This window comes from Pongo abelii, chromosome 19 (genome assembly GCF_028885655.2).
Source record: "Pongo abelii isolate AG06213 chromosome 19, NHGRI_mPonAbe1-v2.0_pri, whole genome shotgun sequence".
Classification (NCBI taxonomy): Eukaryota; Metazoa; Chordata; class Mammalia; order Primates; family Hominidae; genus Pongo; species Pongo abelii.
In genome coordinates, this window is record NC_072004.2 from 46,091,792 (window position 1) to 46,109,215 (window position 17,424).

The window sequence follows — 17,424 nt, forward strand, 5'->3', positions numbered from 1 at the left end:
TGCCCCGCCTGGGCCAGCTGGGTGAGGAGTTGGGGAGGGGGGAGGAGGCCGGCGCCATGGAGTGGGGAAGGGAGCCGTCACCATTGGGGGTCAGCGCTAGTGTAAACAAGCGTCCCCACCCACCCAGATAAGCTTCCCACCCAAGTGTGGCTCCCTGCTGAGGGAGTACCTCAAGGGCCCGGGCGGCACCGGCAGGCTTGGACACTGCCTTGGCAGCAGGAGCCCATGGAAAGCAGGAGACTTGGAAGGGGGTGCCACCCAATGTGGATGGAGGGGAGGGGCGGGGGCACCAGTGAGTCACTGGGCAGAGGCACAAGCACGTCCAAGTAGCTGAGCAGGAAGAAGCCCAACTGGCCGTCCAGCATGCCCTGGTACCACTTCTCGTTGATCTGGTTGATCAGCGTGAAGACATCGCCCTCATGGAAGCCCAGCTCCCCATCGTTCTCAGGCTGGAAGTCATACAGCACCTTGCAGCTTGGCTGTTCTAGGGGTGGCATGCTCCTGCTAGGAGTCCGGATGGGCTTGTCGGAAGGTGGGAAAGAGAATGAAGCTGCAATCTTGGGGAGTGTGGTTCAGGGGAATCCCCCGTTGGACTGCTCAGGCTCCGAGGTCAAAGGGCTCCTGGGACTTGGGCTTATACTCCCGCTTGGGGCATGAGGAAGCTTCCTGCATCCTGCGCTTGAGCTTTTCTGCCAGCTTGTCCAGGATCTGCATGGCCTGCCAGTGGTAGTCCAGCTGCGCCTCCACCAGGGCCCAGAGTTGACTCACCTGCTCAATGTCAGTCTCCAGGAGGTTGTGCATGCTGATTTCTGCTACCTCCTTGGAGTCCTCAAACTTCTCCAGTGCCTGGCGTAGCTCCTCTTCAGGGATCTTGCCCTGCCGCTTCTTTTAGTCTAAGTCCAGGCGGCGGCCATCCAGCTTCTGCAGGTGGTGTGAGATCCCCTTCAGGTCTTTCTCACACAGGTTCTGGAGGAGGTCAATGAAGTTCTGCTTGACCTCTATGTCCAGGGAGTTCTTCACCTCTGCCAGGTGCTTCACGGACTCGCCGGCATCCAGCAGTGCATCACTAAAGTTGGACTTGTTGTCCAGCTCCTGGTGGCAGATCAGGCACTCGCTCAGGAGCCCCTCCGACTGCAGGTAGCCGGGGTTCTTCACCTGGCCCCGGATCTTGCACACCGTGTTGAGCATGGTCAGCTTAGCCTGGGAGGTTGGATTGGTCTGCAGGTACTTGATGGTCCTTGCCAGCATTTCCATCACCGCCTTGCTGATGACATCTCCATCTCTTTGAAGTCATCATCCAGCTTGGTCCTGTCAGCCCCTCTGACCTTCTCACTGACCAGCTGGCTCGCCTTGTACAACTGCTTCTTCAGCCCTGCAACTGACATGCTGCTTCCCACCGCTGAACCTCCCACCCGGACCATGCCAGCGACAGGCTCCCAGGCACTGTGACCCTCTGCGTGCCTCAGAGGCCCCACCACGTGCTTGCCAGCTCTGCACCTGCCCCGGCACCGCCTTGAGTTCATGATTCTTTAGTCTCCTTCAATCTAGATCTGTTCCCAGGATTGTTTTAAAGTATACTGACAAAATTTTGAGACTGTTAGTGACCTGAGATATACATTATCCTTACTTGAGAATAGTAACTTTTCAATACGCATTAAAGATCATTACACATGAGCCAAGACAAATGAGCTGGCCTACTTACTTTGTATATAAATGTGTAAACTCCTCAAGAGTTCCAATAATGAACTCCAATAAGGAAATTAGTTCAATGTCTTTATGTCCTTGGTGACAAATGGTTACGGACAATCAGAGCATTTTTCTTGTCCACTAATGGTCAAGAAAAAAGCAGACAGACCCTCACTATCTTAGAGAACTAAGTGAGAAAGTTGGTCGATGAAGAGGACTTCATCCAGAGAGGAAGGGATCTAGCTCACAGGGAAGATGCTGCAGGAGGCTGAGGAAAGTGAGGCTAGAGCAGTAAAACAGATCTGACAACCTGATGAAAATAAGAAAGTGACCTGACAAAAATGAACGGAGCAGAGTGCTAAATGAAGGGCCCCTTCCATGCAATCTTGCATAATGCCCTGAACCAGCCTTAGCATAACTGAGTTTCTATTTAGCTTGCCATATTGTGGGGGGTGCTGGTGGCACAATTTAAGTTGCAGTAAATTGTGTAACAAACTCACAATAGGGCCCTGCGGAAATGTATATATATTATATATATATAATATATAATATATAATATCTATAATACATATATAATATCTATACATATATAATATATATACATATATATTATATATACATATATATAATATATATATACATATATATATATATTTTAGGCAGGGTCTTGCTCTGTCACCCAGGCTGGAGTGCAGTGTTGTCATCTTGGCTCACTGCAACCTCTACCTCCTGGGTTCAAGTGATAACCCTGCCTCAGCCTCCCTAGTAGCGGGAACTATAGGCATGTACCATCACACCTGGTGAAGATATACATATATATATATATATACACCTATATCTACAAAGAAGGCCAGGCATGATGCCTCATGCCTATAATCCCAGCACTCTGGGAGAACGAGGCAGGAGGATCACCTGAGGCCAGGAGTTTGAAACCAGCCTGGGCAACACAGTGAGACCTCATTTCTCCAAAAAATAAAAATAAAATTGCAAAAAACAAAAAAACAATAAACCTCACACCATATAAGCAAATTAACTCAAAATGGATCATAGATCTAAATGTAACTACACAATTTCTGGGAGAAGACATAGAGAGTAAATCTTTTCCACTTTGGATTAAATAACAGGTTCTTAAAGATATCTTAGGTAAGAAACAAGAAAGCACAAGCCATATAAGAAAAAATTGCTAACTTAAAGCTGATCAAAATTAAAAACTTCTGCTCTTCACAAAACTTTCCTTATTTATTTTATTTATTTATTTATTTTTTTGAGACAGAGTCTCACTCTGTTGCCCAGGCTGGAGTGCAGTGGTGCAATCTTGGCTCATTGCAACCTCCATCTCCCAGGTTCAAGCACTTCTTGTGCCTCAGCCTCCTGAGGAGCTGGGATTACGGGCATGGGCCACCACACCTGGCTAATTTGTGTATTTTTAGTAGAGATTGGGGTTTTGCCACGTTGGCCAGGATGGTCTCGAACTCCTGACTTCAAGTGATCCACCTGCCTCAGCCTCCCAAAGTGCTGTGATTACAGGTGTGAGTCACTATGCCCAGCCAGAAAACACTTTTAACAGAATGAAAAGACAAACCACAAACTGTGAGAAGATATTTGCCAAATACATATCTATAAGACCTTGTTTTTTGTTTTTATTTATTTACTTATTTAATTTTTGAGATAGTATCTCACTCTGTGACCCAGGCTGGAGTGCAGTGGCGATCACAGCTCACTGCAGCCTCGACCTCCCAGGCTCAAGCAATCCTCCCACCTCAGCTTCCCGAGTAGCTGGGACCGCAGGTGAGCACCACCACACCTGCCTAATTTTTATGTTTTTGGTAGAGACAAGGTTTCACCATATTGCCCAGGTGGTCTAAAACTCCTGGCCTCAAGCAATTCTCCTGCCTCAGCCTCCCAATGTGCTGGGATTATAGGCATGAGCCACTGTACCTGGTCCCTGAAAAGACTTGTATCTAGAATCTATAAAGTACTCCTTTTTTTTTTGTTAGAGACAGAGTCTCACTGTGTCGCCCAGGCTGGAGTGCAGTGGCATGATCTCTGCTCACTGCAAGCTCCACCCCCTGGGTTAACGCCATTCTCCTGCCTCAGCCTCCCGAGTAGCTGGGACTAAAGGTGCCCGCCACTACACCCGGCTAATTTTGTGTCTCTGTGTGTGTGTGTGTGTGTGTGTGTGTGTATTTAGTAGAGACTGGGTTTCACCGTGTTAGCCAGGATGGTCTCGATCTCCTGACCTTGTGATCCACCCCCCTTGGCCTCCCAAAGTGCTGGGATTACAGGCGTGAGCCACCGCGCCTGGCCTAAAGCATTCTTAAAACTCAATAATAACAAATCCCCAATGGGATTACAGGGAAAACAAACCTCAATAAAAATATTAATATCCAATTAAAATATGGGAATAGATTTGAACAGTATAGTAAAGAAAATATTTGCACATGAACATTCAACATCACTAGCTGTTAAAGAAATGCAAATTAAAACCACAATGAGATTCCACTACACATCTAGCAGTAGAAAGGTGAACATTTCTTTAAAAACTCAAATATAAGAATCTGCTGGGCTGGGCCATGCATGGCGGCTCACGCCTGTAATCCCAGCACTTTGGGAGGCCAAGCCAGGTGGATCAAGTGAGGCCAGGAGTTTGAGACCAGCCTGGCCGACAAGACGAAACCCCATCTCTACTAAAAATATAAAAATTAGCTGGGCATGGTGGTGTGTGGCTATAATCCCAGTTACTCAGGAGGCTGAGGGAGGAGAATCGCTTGAACCTGGGAGGCTGAGGTTGCAGTGAGCTGAGATCTTGCTGCTGCACTCCAGCCATGACTCTGTCTCAAGAAAACATCTGCTGGGCTGGACATGGTGGCTCACGCCTGTAACCACAGCACTTTGGGAGGCCAGGGGGTGTGGATCAATTGAGGTCAAGAGTTCAAGACCAGCCTGGCCAACTTGGTGAAACCCCGTCTCTACTAAAAATATAAAAATTAGCTGGGTGTGGTGGTGGGTGCCTACAGCTACTTGAGAGGCTGAGGCAGGAGAACTGTTTGAACTCAGGAGGTAGAGGTTGCAGTGAGCCAAGATGACACCACTGCACTCTAGCCTGGTGATACAGCAAGACTGTGTTGAAAAAAAAAAAAAAATGCTGAAGATGTGGAACAACTGTGACTCTCATACAATGCTCTTGGAAATGTAAAATGGCACACCCACTTTAGGAAACAGTTTAGCAGTTTCTTAAAAACTTAAATATACACCAAGCATGTGAACAATACAAATCCTAGGTATTTACCCAAAGAAATGAAAACATAGGTTCACACAAAGACCTGTATGTGAGTGTTTTTAGGACTCTTATTCATAATTGCAAAAAATTGGAAGCTACCCAAATGTCCATACATTGATGAATGGATAAACAAATTGATACATCCACACAACTGGAATACTACTGAGCAATAAAAAGGAGGGAAGAGTTGTCCCTCAGTGTCTGCAGGGGATTGGCTCCAGGACCCCCTGCAGATACCAAAGTCCAAAGATGCTGAAGTACTTTACATGGAATGACATAATACTTGGTATAATAAATGACATAAGCCTCGGGTATACTTTAAATACCTAGTACAGTGTAAATGGTATGTAAATAATTATACCATGTTTTAAATTTTCTACTGTTTTTATTGTTGTGTTATTTTATATATTTTATTTTTTCCAAATATTCTCCATCCATGATTAGTTGAATCCATGGATGAGGAACCTGTAGATATGGAGGGCCAGCTGTACTGATAGGTGCAACAACATGGATGGTAGCATAATCTCAAAAAAATTATGCTGAGTGACGCCGGGTGAGGTGGCTCACACCTAGCACTTTAGGAGGCCGAAGCGGGCAAATCACTTGAGGTCAGGAGTTCGAAACCAGTCTGGCCAGCATGGTGAAACTTCATCTCTACTAAAAATACAAAAATTTGCTGGGCATGGTGGCACATGCCTGTAATCCCAGCTACTTGGGAGGCTGAGGCAGGAAAATCACTTGAACCTGGGAGGCGGAGGTTGTAGTGAGCTGAAGTCATGCCTCTACACTGCAGCCTGAGCGACAGTGATACTCTGTCTCAAAAAAAATAAAAAACAATACTAAGTGAAAGAAGTCAAACACAAGAGGCTACATGCTACATGATTTCATTTATAAGACATTCTGAAAAAGACAAACCTATAGGAACAGAAATCAGATTAGTAGCTAACAGGGGCTGATGGTGGGAGGAAGGGATTGCCTACAAAGGGAAACAAGGGGCCTTTCTGAGGTGACAGAAATGCTTTATATTGGGAATGTGGTGGTGGTTATGTAACTATACATTTGTCAAAATTCATCAAACTATACACTTATAAAGGGTGAATGTTATATGAAAATTATATCTCAATATAATTTAAGACTTAAGAAAACAATAAAACAAACCTAAAAAACCAACTAATTAAAAATAAATCTAAGAAAAAAATAACTTACAGTTTTTCCAGTTCAACAGTCATCATGAGAATGTTCTTAAGTGTTGTAAGTGTGATGTGCGTTGTTCCCATGTCTCTGAAGAAGAAAGCCAAAACATTCATGATATGAACCCATTAAAAAATTCTGCACTTCAAAAGATAATTCAAGGAAATGTGATTACTTCTATTTTGGCTTCTCTATAAAACAAGCCACTTCAACAGTTTATTTGCTGTAAAATTCTAGAGAGATCTTATTAAAGAAATTTAAGTTGATCTACATCATCAAATTAATGATATTTAAGAGAACTTACACTTTTTTTACCATTATCTTACTTCTCACTTCATATTGCATTCACCCATCTTGATTTACTCTTTTCTTCCTTTTTAGAATAATGAACACCTATTCCTCTTTGCTTTCTTTGTTAAGTAATATTCCTCCATGTGTCTACATGTTCCAAATCTATACAGGTTCTTCAACACTGTTCTCTTCCCCTGCTGGCTGTCTTGACCGTTATACATCTTTTCTTAATCCTCTTCTTTGCCAATAACTTTTTTCAATAACTCAGTTAAAATTTAAATTATGACTTTTTAGCCTAAATGCAAAATACTTTATCTTTGATAACAAATTTAAAAAGCATAAATCATCTCATGACTCATGAGAGTACTATAGTACTTACAGATATTTTAATGCCGGCAGTTCAAAGAGATATGGATCTTCGACAGCAGTCAGAGGATTGCGACTGAGAATTCTGAAAAATGCAATGAAATTAAAATTACCTGCATTTTCAATGTGTGAAACTGCATAAAAAGTTTATATTCATTTTTTGGTATGGAACTTTTAGGTAAAAAAAAATAATTTTCTGCTTTTACATAATAAATCACCATTAGACTCCATAAAGCACTATTCCTTTGGGAACTACCTAGGTCTCTAGAAGATAAAGTAGAGGAGAGAAAGCAGGGAAGAAATAGAAAAAAAAAAAAACAAGAAGTGGATAGCAAAGAAAAAATATGCCACAGAACTTTACAGGTCAAAAACCCTAGAAATGACAATGTTGGTAGGAAGCCCTGACTCTGTAGGAAACACTATTTCTAGTGTCCTCCATAATTCAAGTTGTTCGTTCATAATTCAATTTCCTGTTTGTTTTTTTTTTTTTTTTTTTTTGGAGATGGAGTCTTGCTCTGTCACCCAGGCTGGACAGCAATGCCTCCATCTTGGCTCACTGCAACCTCCACCTCCTGGGTTCAAGCAATTCTCCTGCCTCAGCCTCCTGAGTAGCTGGGATTACAGGTGCCCGCCACTATGCCCAGCTAATTTTTGTATTTTTAGTAGAGATGGGGTTTCATCATGTTGGACAGGCTGGTCTCCAACTCCTAACCTCAGGTGATCCACCCCCCTCAGCCTACCAAAGCATTAGGATTATGGGTGTGAGACACTGCGCCTGACTGCTTGCCTTTTATCTTTACAAAGTTTTTTAAATTTATGATTTAATTTGCACAGTTAAGGAAAAGAAATAGGATCAATTCTTCTGCTTTATAGCCAAAGAAAAAGGGATAAATCTAAGAGGAGGAACTGGTCAAAACCATACTCCCATCACATACTCCCACTTGTCTTCTTGTATGACATCACAGCCTTCGTTACACTGCATGTAACCACCTGTCTACATGTCAGTCTCCTGGGCTATCAGCTCCTTGAGGGCAGAGACCACATCTTATTGTCATTGTCATCCCTGTGCCTGGCATGATGTCTGAAATTTACTAGGGATTTAATAACTGTTTATTGAATAAACAAATGACATTTTGTTTATATGTCAATAAAATGAATAAATTCATTTTGATGTGAATTTTTATTCCAAAATGCTGGAATCTATTTTCTTTTTAATTCTTTAAAGTAAACAAGAAAAAGAAAAGAAACAGGAAGAAATAAAAGAAAATCACCCTTTAGATTAACCCAAGAATCATCACTGTACTTTTGCAGAAATTATAAAAATAATTATTACAATGAGTATCTATTAGGCTGCTACGTATTTGTGATCAGCATTTCACATTTCATCCTCACAATAACTTTATGTGGTAGATATTATTATTGCCCTATTTTATAAATGAGGAAACTGAGGCACAGAGAGGTTACATAACTTGTCCTAGGTCACCAAGCTATGAAGAAGCAAAGCTGTAATCTGAACTCACGTGCTTAATCTGTATGAAGAAAAAAGGTTTACTTTAACCTTATGGTTTTACAGTTTTTTCTTTTCTTTCTTTCTTCTCTTTCTTTCTTCATTTCCCTCCCTCCCTCCTTCTTTCCCTTCCCTCCCTTCCCTCCCTTCCCAACTTCCCTTCTTCCCTTCCTTCTTTCCTTCTTTTGAGTTAAAGTTTCCATTTATTGGCTGGGCCTGGTGGTTTAGGCCTATAATCCCAGCACTTTGGGAAGCCAGGCGGGTGGATCATCTGAGGTCAGGATTTCCAGACCAGCCTGACCAAAGTGGTAAAACCCCATCTCTGTCGGAACCTTGCTCTATCGCCCAGGCTTCAGTGCAATGGCATGACCTTGGCTCACTGCAACCTCCGCCTCCTGGGTTCAAGTGATTCTTCTGCCTCAGCTTCCTGAGTAACTAGTATTACATGTGCCTGCCACCACACCCAGCTAAGTTTTGTATTTTTAGTAGAGACGGGGTTTCACCATGTTGGTCAGGCTGGTCTCGAACTCCTGACTTCAGGTGATCCACCCACCTCAGCCTTCAGAAGTGCTGGAATTACAGGCATGAGCCACTGCTCCCAGCCGCCAGATTCTTATGTGGGACTCCCACTGTTATAAAGTGCTTAGTAAAGGTGGTGAGTTTAAGACATTTGTATTGATGCTACGCAAACCTCTTGGTGGAGGGACCTAATGAGCCTGTTCTCTGGTGTGAGGGCAAAAGAAAAACAGACCCTCAGTGTCTCTTCCCTCAGTTAAGCATCAGCAAATTAATGAAGACAGAGAGGAGCATCTGCAGAAACCGCTGCTCTAATCCAGACACATCCTGAACACCTCCCTCTACCTCAAAATGAACTGTGTGAAACTAGATTTCTCAACCACAAGAAAGGTGGAAAGTATTTTCTAAAGTCAGATGTAGAGGAGAATCTTCACCTTGAGTCTAAAATCCCCTGCAGGCCATTGAATATACTCACTCTGATTTGCTGGGTATGTTATACAGAGAAATCATAGAATTTTTGCACTTACGGTAGAAGAGTAGTCAGGAAAGTATATGGAATTAAAATAGAGCGACGTATTTTCTTTACAAAAATTTTTTTTGCACAATAGCTTAACATAAACACCATTTTGGCCAGGCATGGTGGCTCACACCTGTAACCCCAGCACTTTGGGAGGCTAAGGTGGGCAGATCACCTGAGGTCACAGGAGTTTGAGACCAGCCTTGAGGGGAGGTTGGAGTGCAGTGGCACAATCTCGGCTCACTGCAACTTCCACCTCCCGAGTTCAAGCCATTCTTGACCCTCAGCCTCCTGATAGCTGGGATCACAGGCACCTGCCACCACGACCTGCTAATTTTTGTATCTTTAGTAGAGATGGGGTTTTGCCATGTTGGCCAGGCTGGTCTCAAACTCCTGACCTCAAAGTGATCCTCCCACCCGGGCCTCCCAAGGTGCTGGGATTATAGGCATGAGCCACTATGCCCAGCCCTACACTTTGGATTTAACTTTGATTCCTGCTCACATGCAGAGTTTCAAACTGCTTAAATGTCTGCAACATTTAGCTGCAAGGAAGAAAGCTTAACACAAAGTCCTCCAGGGAGCAAAAAAACTGCACCACTACGCTCAGCTAATTTTTTTGTATTTTTAGTAGGGATGGGGATTCACTATGTTGGCCAAGCTGGTGCTGAACTCCTGACCTCAGGTGATCCGCCCCCCTCAGCTCCTAAAGTTCTGGGATTACAGGCCTGAGCCACCCCGCCCAGCAACAAGGCTAGTTTGAGGGTCATTTTTTTGATGTCTTTTCTTGCCCATGCCATAGGTCAGAACTAGGACAAGCAGAGCAGGTCATATATAAGCTGCATAAGTCTCTTGGCCTCTTTGTACCTTAGTTTCCCCATTTGAGAAAAACAAATGGATCTTAAGACACACTTTTCAGAGTTCATAATGGGCTTATACCCGGCTAACCAATAATTGTATGAGTTTTTATACAAAATAGTTGTTTACACGTATTCATCTTCTATTTCACTTACAAGTTGTGTAAAAACTGCATTCCGTGCCAGGCCTGAAATGTTCCAAAGCTCAGTTCCGTAATTAAATTGCAACCCAGATTTCTACAAGAAAAGACATAAGCCAAAGGAAAAAAAAATTATTTCAGAACATTTATCATTTGCTGTGAGTCTAAATTATATAGGATGGAACATAACCTCAATCCTTTCTCTGTGCACTAAGGAAATCTCACTGTGGAAGATACTGGCTTATGATTTATACTTTAACATTGCACATGTGGTGCATTAGCTACAAAACAGTGAACGCTCAGTAAATACCTGTGTTAAGTGATCTTTATTTCTCTAGAACAGGATTTCACAACTTCAGTACCATCGACATTTTGGACTATATAACTCTTTGCCATGGGGGTTTGTCTTATACTTTGCAGGATGTTTAGCAGCATCTCTGGCCTCTGCCCACCAGATGCCAGGAGCACAATCACAGTTTTGTCAACCAAAACTGTCTCTGGACATTACCTAATGTCACCTGAGTACAAAATCACACCAGTTGAGAACCACTGCTCTCTGATGATTCACTATGATCTGTGTAATAATTCTCACACTAATCTTTGCTAGAGACAAAAAGGACTTGCTATATAATTTTAGTACCTTTCTACTGGTCAAATTTTAATCATATTTCAAAATGAAAAGCAAAGAGGTTTATAATTGTTTTATAAAAATTCCAAATGTAATAAAGTTATATTTGTAACTTACATATACTGCAAAAATGGTAGTGATTCAAATGTATGTCTTTCAATATACCGTATTTTATTGCAGGATAAATCTCTAGGAAAAATAAAAGGAAAATATTGCCTTGATAAGTTATCAGTGTTGACTAGTATGAATAATAGCAAGAGTTTAGAATAATATTGAATACACATTTTTCATCTCGACTCTAAACGTTTGGACCTGTATTTGAACTTTCCAGAGCCCCTAACCCTGCCTGTACCTCTCCTAGAGACTCACCTTCATACTTTTAGTAAATAAAAAATACAACTTAATAGACTTTGGAATTAATTTTTCCTGAGAGCAGTAGACTTGATTAGCTGCCCTTTTGTAGTCTCATCAAATCCTAGATTATGAGCTCAAGGCTTTTATCTCTATATAGAGTTTCTAATATTAAAACGAATAGCCTCACATTTATACACCTTCCTAGTTTAGGTTGGTTTTCCTAAGCCAGTTCAGTATCAGAAGAAATAAAAGACATCCTTTCAACAGCATTTGAAAGGAAGTTACCCCTTTACTTAATACATAACGTTGAACTAATATTCAAATCATATTAATACAATTAATTTCTATCGTATTAATAGAAATTCATTTTTGGTTTTATATTGCTTTAATATTTCATGAAAGCAATTTCTTCAGTTATACAGTGATGGGGCTTTTCCCTCCCCTTTTACCTGGATGGCGTAATGTTGTCTGGCTGATGTCTCCAGCTCTAGTCTCTCCCTTCCTAAAGTATCCTACACACAGTCATCATATAAACTCTCCAGAAGTGGCTTGCAAAGACCAGCACCTCCTGGGAAATTATTGAGGATGCAAATTCTTGGTCCCACTCTAGACCAACTGAATCAATAACTATGAGGGTGGAGTCCAGAACTGAGTTCTAATGTGCCCTCTCAATGATTGTGATGCAGATCCATCTTACAGCACTGCTGTGATAACACGGTTCCCCATGATGGCTCCTCAGCTTGGCATTCAAAGCCCTAGAAGATCTGGCTCCAATTTCCTACTCTCCCTGTAATCTACAGGTACTCATGGCATTCCTCAAATATTTTCCTGTGTTTTGCCATTCTCCCATTTCCCTTTTGCAAGTTTAGAATATTGTCCCCAAGATATCTGTCCGATGTTACACAATGGCCCTTCAAAGTCCTATTCAAATGGGATTGTTCTAGTAACATCTTCCTGGGTCCAAACTGAAGTCATTTCCCCCTCTTCTATGCTTTAGAAACAATTTATCCCTCCTAGGGCCGACATCCATTTCTTCTTCTTAATGGAGTTATTTTTCATCCCATTTTTTCTGAGCATAAACTCCTTGAAAGCACGGACTAGGTCTTGCTCATCTGCATTGCCCACCATGTTTAAAACTGACACATGGAAATAAAGTAAATTCAAATATTTGTAAAACAAATGAATAGCTGGCCGGGCGCAGTGGCTCATGCCTGTAATCCCAGCACTTTAGGAGGCTGAGGTGGGTGGATTACAAGGTCAGGATATCAAGACCATCCTAGCTAACAAGGTGAAACCCCATCTCTACTAAAAATACAATAAATTAGCAGGGCGTGGCGGCGTGTGCCTATAGTCCCAGCTACTTGGGAGGCTGAGGCAGGAGAATGGAGTGAACCCAGGAGGCAAAGCTTGGAGTGAGCCGAGATTGTGCCACAGCACTCCAGCCTGGTGACAGAGTGAGACTCCGTCTCAAAAAAAATAAAATTTAAAAAAATAAAAATAATAAATAAATAAATGAATAGCTGGGGGAGTGAGTAGAAGGAAAATGATTATTTTAAAGCAAATGTAGTTTTATTACTTCATGGCCTCTGTAGCACTTTGGCATCCACTTGAGGGTCTTTACACCCACTTTCCTTAAGCCTTTCACATTTGAAAGAATCTGTTTGCAAAAGAGCATCACTAATAAGGATTAATGACATACACACCTCTATGGACAGAGGATAAGAATCAAGCTTTCATAGCAATTGAACATAGTATCTTCTTGTCTCTAAACAGACAGAAATACTATGCAGGTATCCCTTTCCTGGTAACAGGGCTGGGGAGATAGTTACTGGGGAATTAGTGAAGAGTTAGGGGCATTTCTGATATGCCTCTTAGTGTAAACATTTCTAGCTCTACCACTTAACCATCATTTTAAACATCTGTTTTAATATAACAATTCCAGAAATGAAATCCTTAATAGTAGTCTATTCTCTTGGTAGCTTAATATTCTTGATAATATTATTTCTATAATTCAGCTGATTTCAAATATTTAAATGTTATAATTCCGATTAAATTACCAAAAAACTCTGGATTAATGATATTCAAATGAATGTAGGTGGTCTATATTTTCTTCTCCTTTAGGCAACAATCTGAAGTTAACTTTAATTCCTTTCAGCCTACTAAACCAACTTTTTCAAATCTTTTTTTGTGAAGGTCAGATGGTAAATATTTTAAGGCTTTGTGGGCCACATGTGATCTCTCTCACATATTTCTCTTTCTTTTTTCTTTCACAGTCCTTTAAAAATGCAACAACCATTCTTAACTTAATAGGCTATTAAAAAACAGACCTTAGGTTAGCTTTGATCTATTGGCTGTAGATTGAATAGAAGAAGATGGTATGTAAATCCTTATAAAACAAGGTTCATATGGGTGTCAGTCACTGCTCAGATCTTCTTACCATGTGAACTTTTTTGTCTGTATTTTGTCTATACAATTTAAAAACTGAAAATGCATAGGATGTAGCTAATTCTAGAGATGGGCTGAGACCCTATACAAACTTATAGAATTGCAGAATTTTATTGCTGGAAGAAATCTTAGAGATTATCTCATTTGAACCCCTTATTCATTTTAAAGATAATATGACTAAAAACTCAAAAATATGATTAACTAACTTACAAATACTGGAGGGATAGCAGGCCTTCAAATGAATCCTTATGTAATTCAGTCAAATAATTTTCACTGAGAATTCTGGAAAATGAAAAAGTTATTTCTAGATTAAAATGCGAACTACAACTATTTGCTACACAGGGACTATCTCCTGCATGTGGAGGAAAGCTGGGTCATGATCATTTCAAGATGGTGGGATCTGCTCTGCTTTCATTCAAATCTTTCCCTACATTTTCCTTTTAGTGTCTATCTCTCTCCACCAACACCACCACACACACAGGCAAGCACACACACACATATGCAAGCACACACACACATGCAAGCACACACACACACAAGCACACACACATGCAAGCACACACACACAAGCAAGCATACACACACAAGCACACCACTCCACTCTTCCCACCAAATTGTATCTTTAATGATTCCTCTCTAGATCATAATATGCCTTTCAGAATCCAACCCTGGGTGGCACCAAGATCAGCAGAACCTCCATTTCCTCCTCTCTTTTCCCAAACCTTATTATGAAAGCTCCACATGGAACCGTGTCAGGGCTGCAAGTGACGCCATTCAACTCTTTTCCCCCATCAAAAAAATTTGAGAACTACAGTGTGCATAAAGTGCACATAACATAAATGTTGTTTATATTTAATTTAATTTAATTTAATTTCTGAGACAGGGTCTTATTCTGTTACCCACACTGGTCTCGGACTCCTGGCTCAAGTGATCCTCCTGTCTCTGCCTCCCAAAGTGTTGGGATTGCAGACATGAGCCACCTCACCGGGCCAAATATTCAGTTTAATAATTATAAAGCAGATACCCATGTAAACATTGTTACAAAAGATTATTGCTAGCATCCCAGGAGCCCCAGTGTGCCCCTTTCCAACCATATTCCTCTCTCTAACCCTAACAGGTAACCACTACCCTGACTTTTGTAATGATTTGCTTGCTTTTAAAATGTAGTCCTGGCCTGGCATTTGGCTCATGCCTGTAATCCCAGCATTCTGGAAAGCCAAGGCACATGAATCACTTGAGGTCATAAGTTTGAGACCAGCCTGTCCAACATGGCGAAACTCTGTCTCTACTAAAAATAGAAAAATTAGCTGGGCATGGTGGCAGGCACCTGCAATTCCAGCTACCCAAGAGGCTGAGGCAGGAGAATCCCTTGAACCCAGGAGGTGGAACTTGCAGTGAGCCAAGATCGCACCATTGAACTCCAGCCTGGGCAACAAGAACAAAATTCTATCTCAAAAAATAAATAAAGCAATTCTCCTGACTCAGCTTCCCAAGTAGATGGGAGTATAGGCACCCACCACCATGCCTGGCTAATTTTTGTATTTTCAGTAGAGATGGGGTTTTGCCATATTGGCCAGGCTGGTCTCAAACTCCTGACCTCAGGTGATCTGCCTGCCTCGACCTCCTGAGGTGCTGGGGTTACAGGCGTGAGCCACTGCACCTACCATGTGTTTTATTTTTAAGTTAGAACTCATGTATGTCTTGTCTATATAAGTCAAACTAATGATGTGACACAAACTGTTGTGAAAAATGTTACTTTGAATGTAAGCATTTTTTCCAAAATCATTTATGTGTCTAAACTAATTCCTTCTATAAATCAGGAAGAAAATGATAAAACAATTCAACAGGAAAATGAACAAAGGACAGAAAACTCAGAGAAGAAACACAAATGTTCAATAAACATATAAAGATATTTAATTAAATTCATGAGTGATCAGAAAAATTCAAATTTGGATGGAATCCCTTTTATTCATCCATAACTTCAACAAAAAGTTGGTGAATACCCAGCAGTGAAAAGGTGTGGGGAAGTGAATGCTGTCCTATTCTGCTGACAATAGAGTCAGTTGGCACAACATTTTTGAGGACAATTAAAATTTTATATCTACATAGTCTTCACCCCAACTCTTCCATTTCTAGATATCTATGCTACAGGAATACTTGCCCATTAAGCATAATCTAAACATTCGTCAGTGGGGAAATTATTAAATAAACTATGATGCATCCATACTATGGATTATGCAGGACTTTAAATGAATGGGGTGACCCTCTAAGTCCTAGGAAGGAAAGAAATTATGAAGTGAAAGAATATCATATGATATAAGTGATACCATGAAGTGAAAGAATCAAGTTGCAAGATGTTACCCTTTATGGAAAGAAAAAAGATTTTAAAAACCACACAACAAATCTATTTTGCTTTATGTAAATATGTATGTAGGTAAATGGGGAAAAGTCTGGAAGCATGTATACTAAACACAGAGTAGCATTACCTCAGGGATGAGGGAGTAGGGCACAAGGAGGGTTTTTGTTATACCTGTTATTACATTTTTATACATTAAAAATAGAATCATGGGCTGGGGGTGGTGGCTCATGCCTATACTTTGAGCACTTTAGGAGGCCAAGGTGGGAGGATCACTTGGGCCCAGGAGCTCAAGACCAGCCTAAGCAGCATAGGAAGACCTTGTCTCTACAAAAAATACAAAATTAGGTGGGCGTGGTGGCATGCACCAGTGGTCCCAGCTACTTGGTAGGCTGAGGTGGAAGGATCTCTTTTGCCTGGGAGGTGAAGGCTGCAGTGAGATGTGATTGTGCCACTGCACTCCAGCCCAGGGGACAAAGTAAGACCCTGTCTCTGAAAAAAAAAGGGGAAAAAAAAGAATATAACCATGTATTATTTGTATGATAAAAAATAAATTTAAATTGCCTCTTATTTTAGAGAGAGCCTACCAAATTTAATTTTAAAATAACCATAGGATTGCAATTCACAGAGGTTGATTTGGGGTATGGAGGGGAAATATCTTTTCTCGGAGGTACGGACCTCAAAATTCTGGACCAAGAAGGATCTTACAATGCAGTTAGATTTGGAAGGAATATACTCACAATTTTTTTTTGTCATATTTGGAGGGAATATACTCACAATTTTTCGGTCCAACTGTATGCTTTCCATACATTTCCATCAATATATGAAATATAGTTTCCTTGGAAATTTCTGTGAAGAAAGACAGTTTATATCCTTGAATAGGCAGGAAAAGAATGAACAGGATAAATAAAAGAATCATGGCAACCTTGTCGGGGATATTCAGAAACAGAAAATAACACCTGCTTTCTCATTTCCAGAGCTATCAGCTTCCCAGTTTGCACAATTCATCAAGAAATAACGCGGGGCCACTGGCACAAATGATGAGGCATCTCCCGGAAGCTTAACTTCCTATCCATCCCATCTCTTGGACAGACGATGCCAGTTAATTACTTTGAATGTAAGTATTTTATCCAAAAGCACTTATGTGTCTAAACAAACTCCTACAAATCAACACAAAAATGGTCAATAATTCAACAGAAAAATGGGCATAAGCTTATCTTTATCGATAAATAAGTAGAAAGAAACCCTATGCCAGGTAACACCAAAGATTTGCCCTCTGTTGAAACATCCTAG

General features: G+C 41.2%; 1 protein-coding gene and 1 pseudogene across 4 annotated transcripts in view; both read right to left on the minus strand.

The window, feature by feature from the left end:
• Nucleotides 1-17,424, minus strand: part of LRRC37B (leucine rich repeat containing 37B) — a 42,596-nt gene that overhangs the window by 11,648 nt on the left and 13,524 nt on the right. For 3 of the 4 annotated variants that reach the window (XM_054536629.2, XM_063718580.1, XM_054536631.2), the window contains 6 exons: nt 16,909-16,980; nt 13,986-14,057; nt 11,094-11,165; nt 10,365-10,445; nt 6,828-6,899; nt 6,173-6,247 (listed from right to left, as the gene is read on the minus strand). In XM_054536629.2, coding sequence (XP_054392604.2) covers nt 6,173-6,247; nt 6,828-6,899; nt 10,365-10,445; nt 11,094-11,165; nt 13,986-14,057; nt 16,909-16,980 — 444 coding nt within the window. The remainder of the gene's footprint in view (nt 1-6,172; nt 6,248-6,827; nt 6,900-10,364; nt 10,446-11,093; nt 11,166-13,985; nt 14,058-16,908; nt 16,981-17,424) is intronic. The other variant, XM_063718581.1, reaches the window with a different exon arrangement.
• Nucleotides 368-2,181, minus strand: LOC100451100 (endophilin-A2-like; annotated as a pseudogene).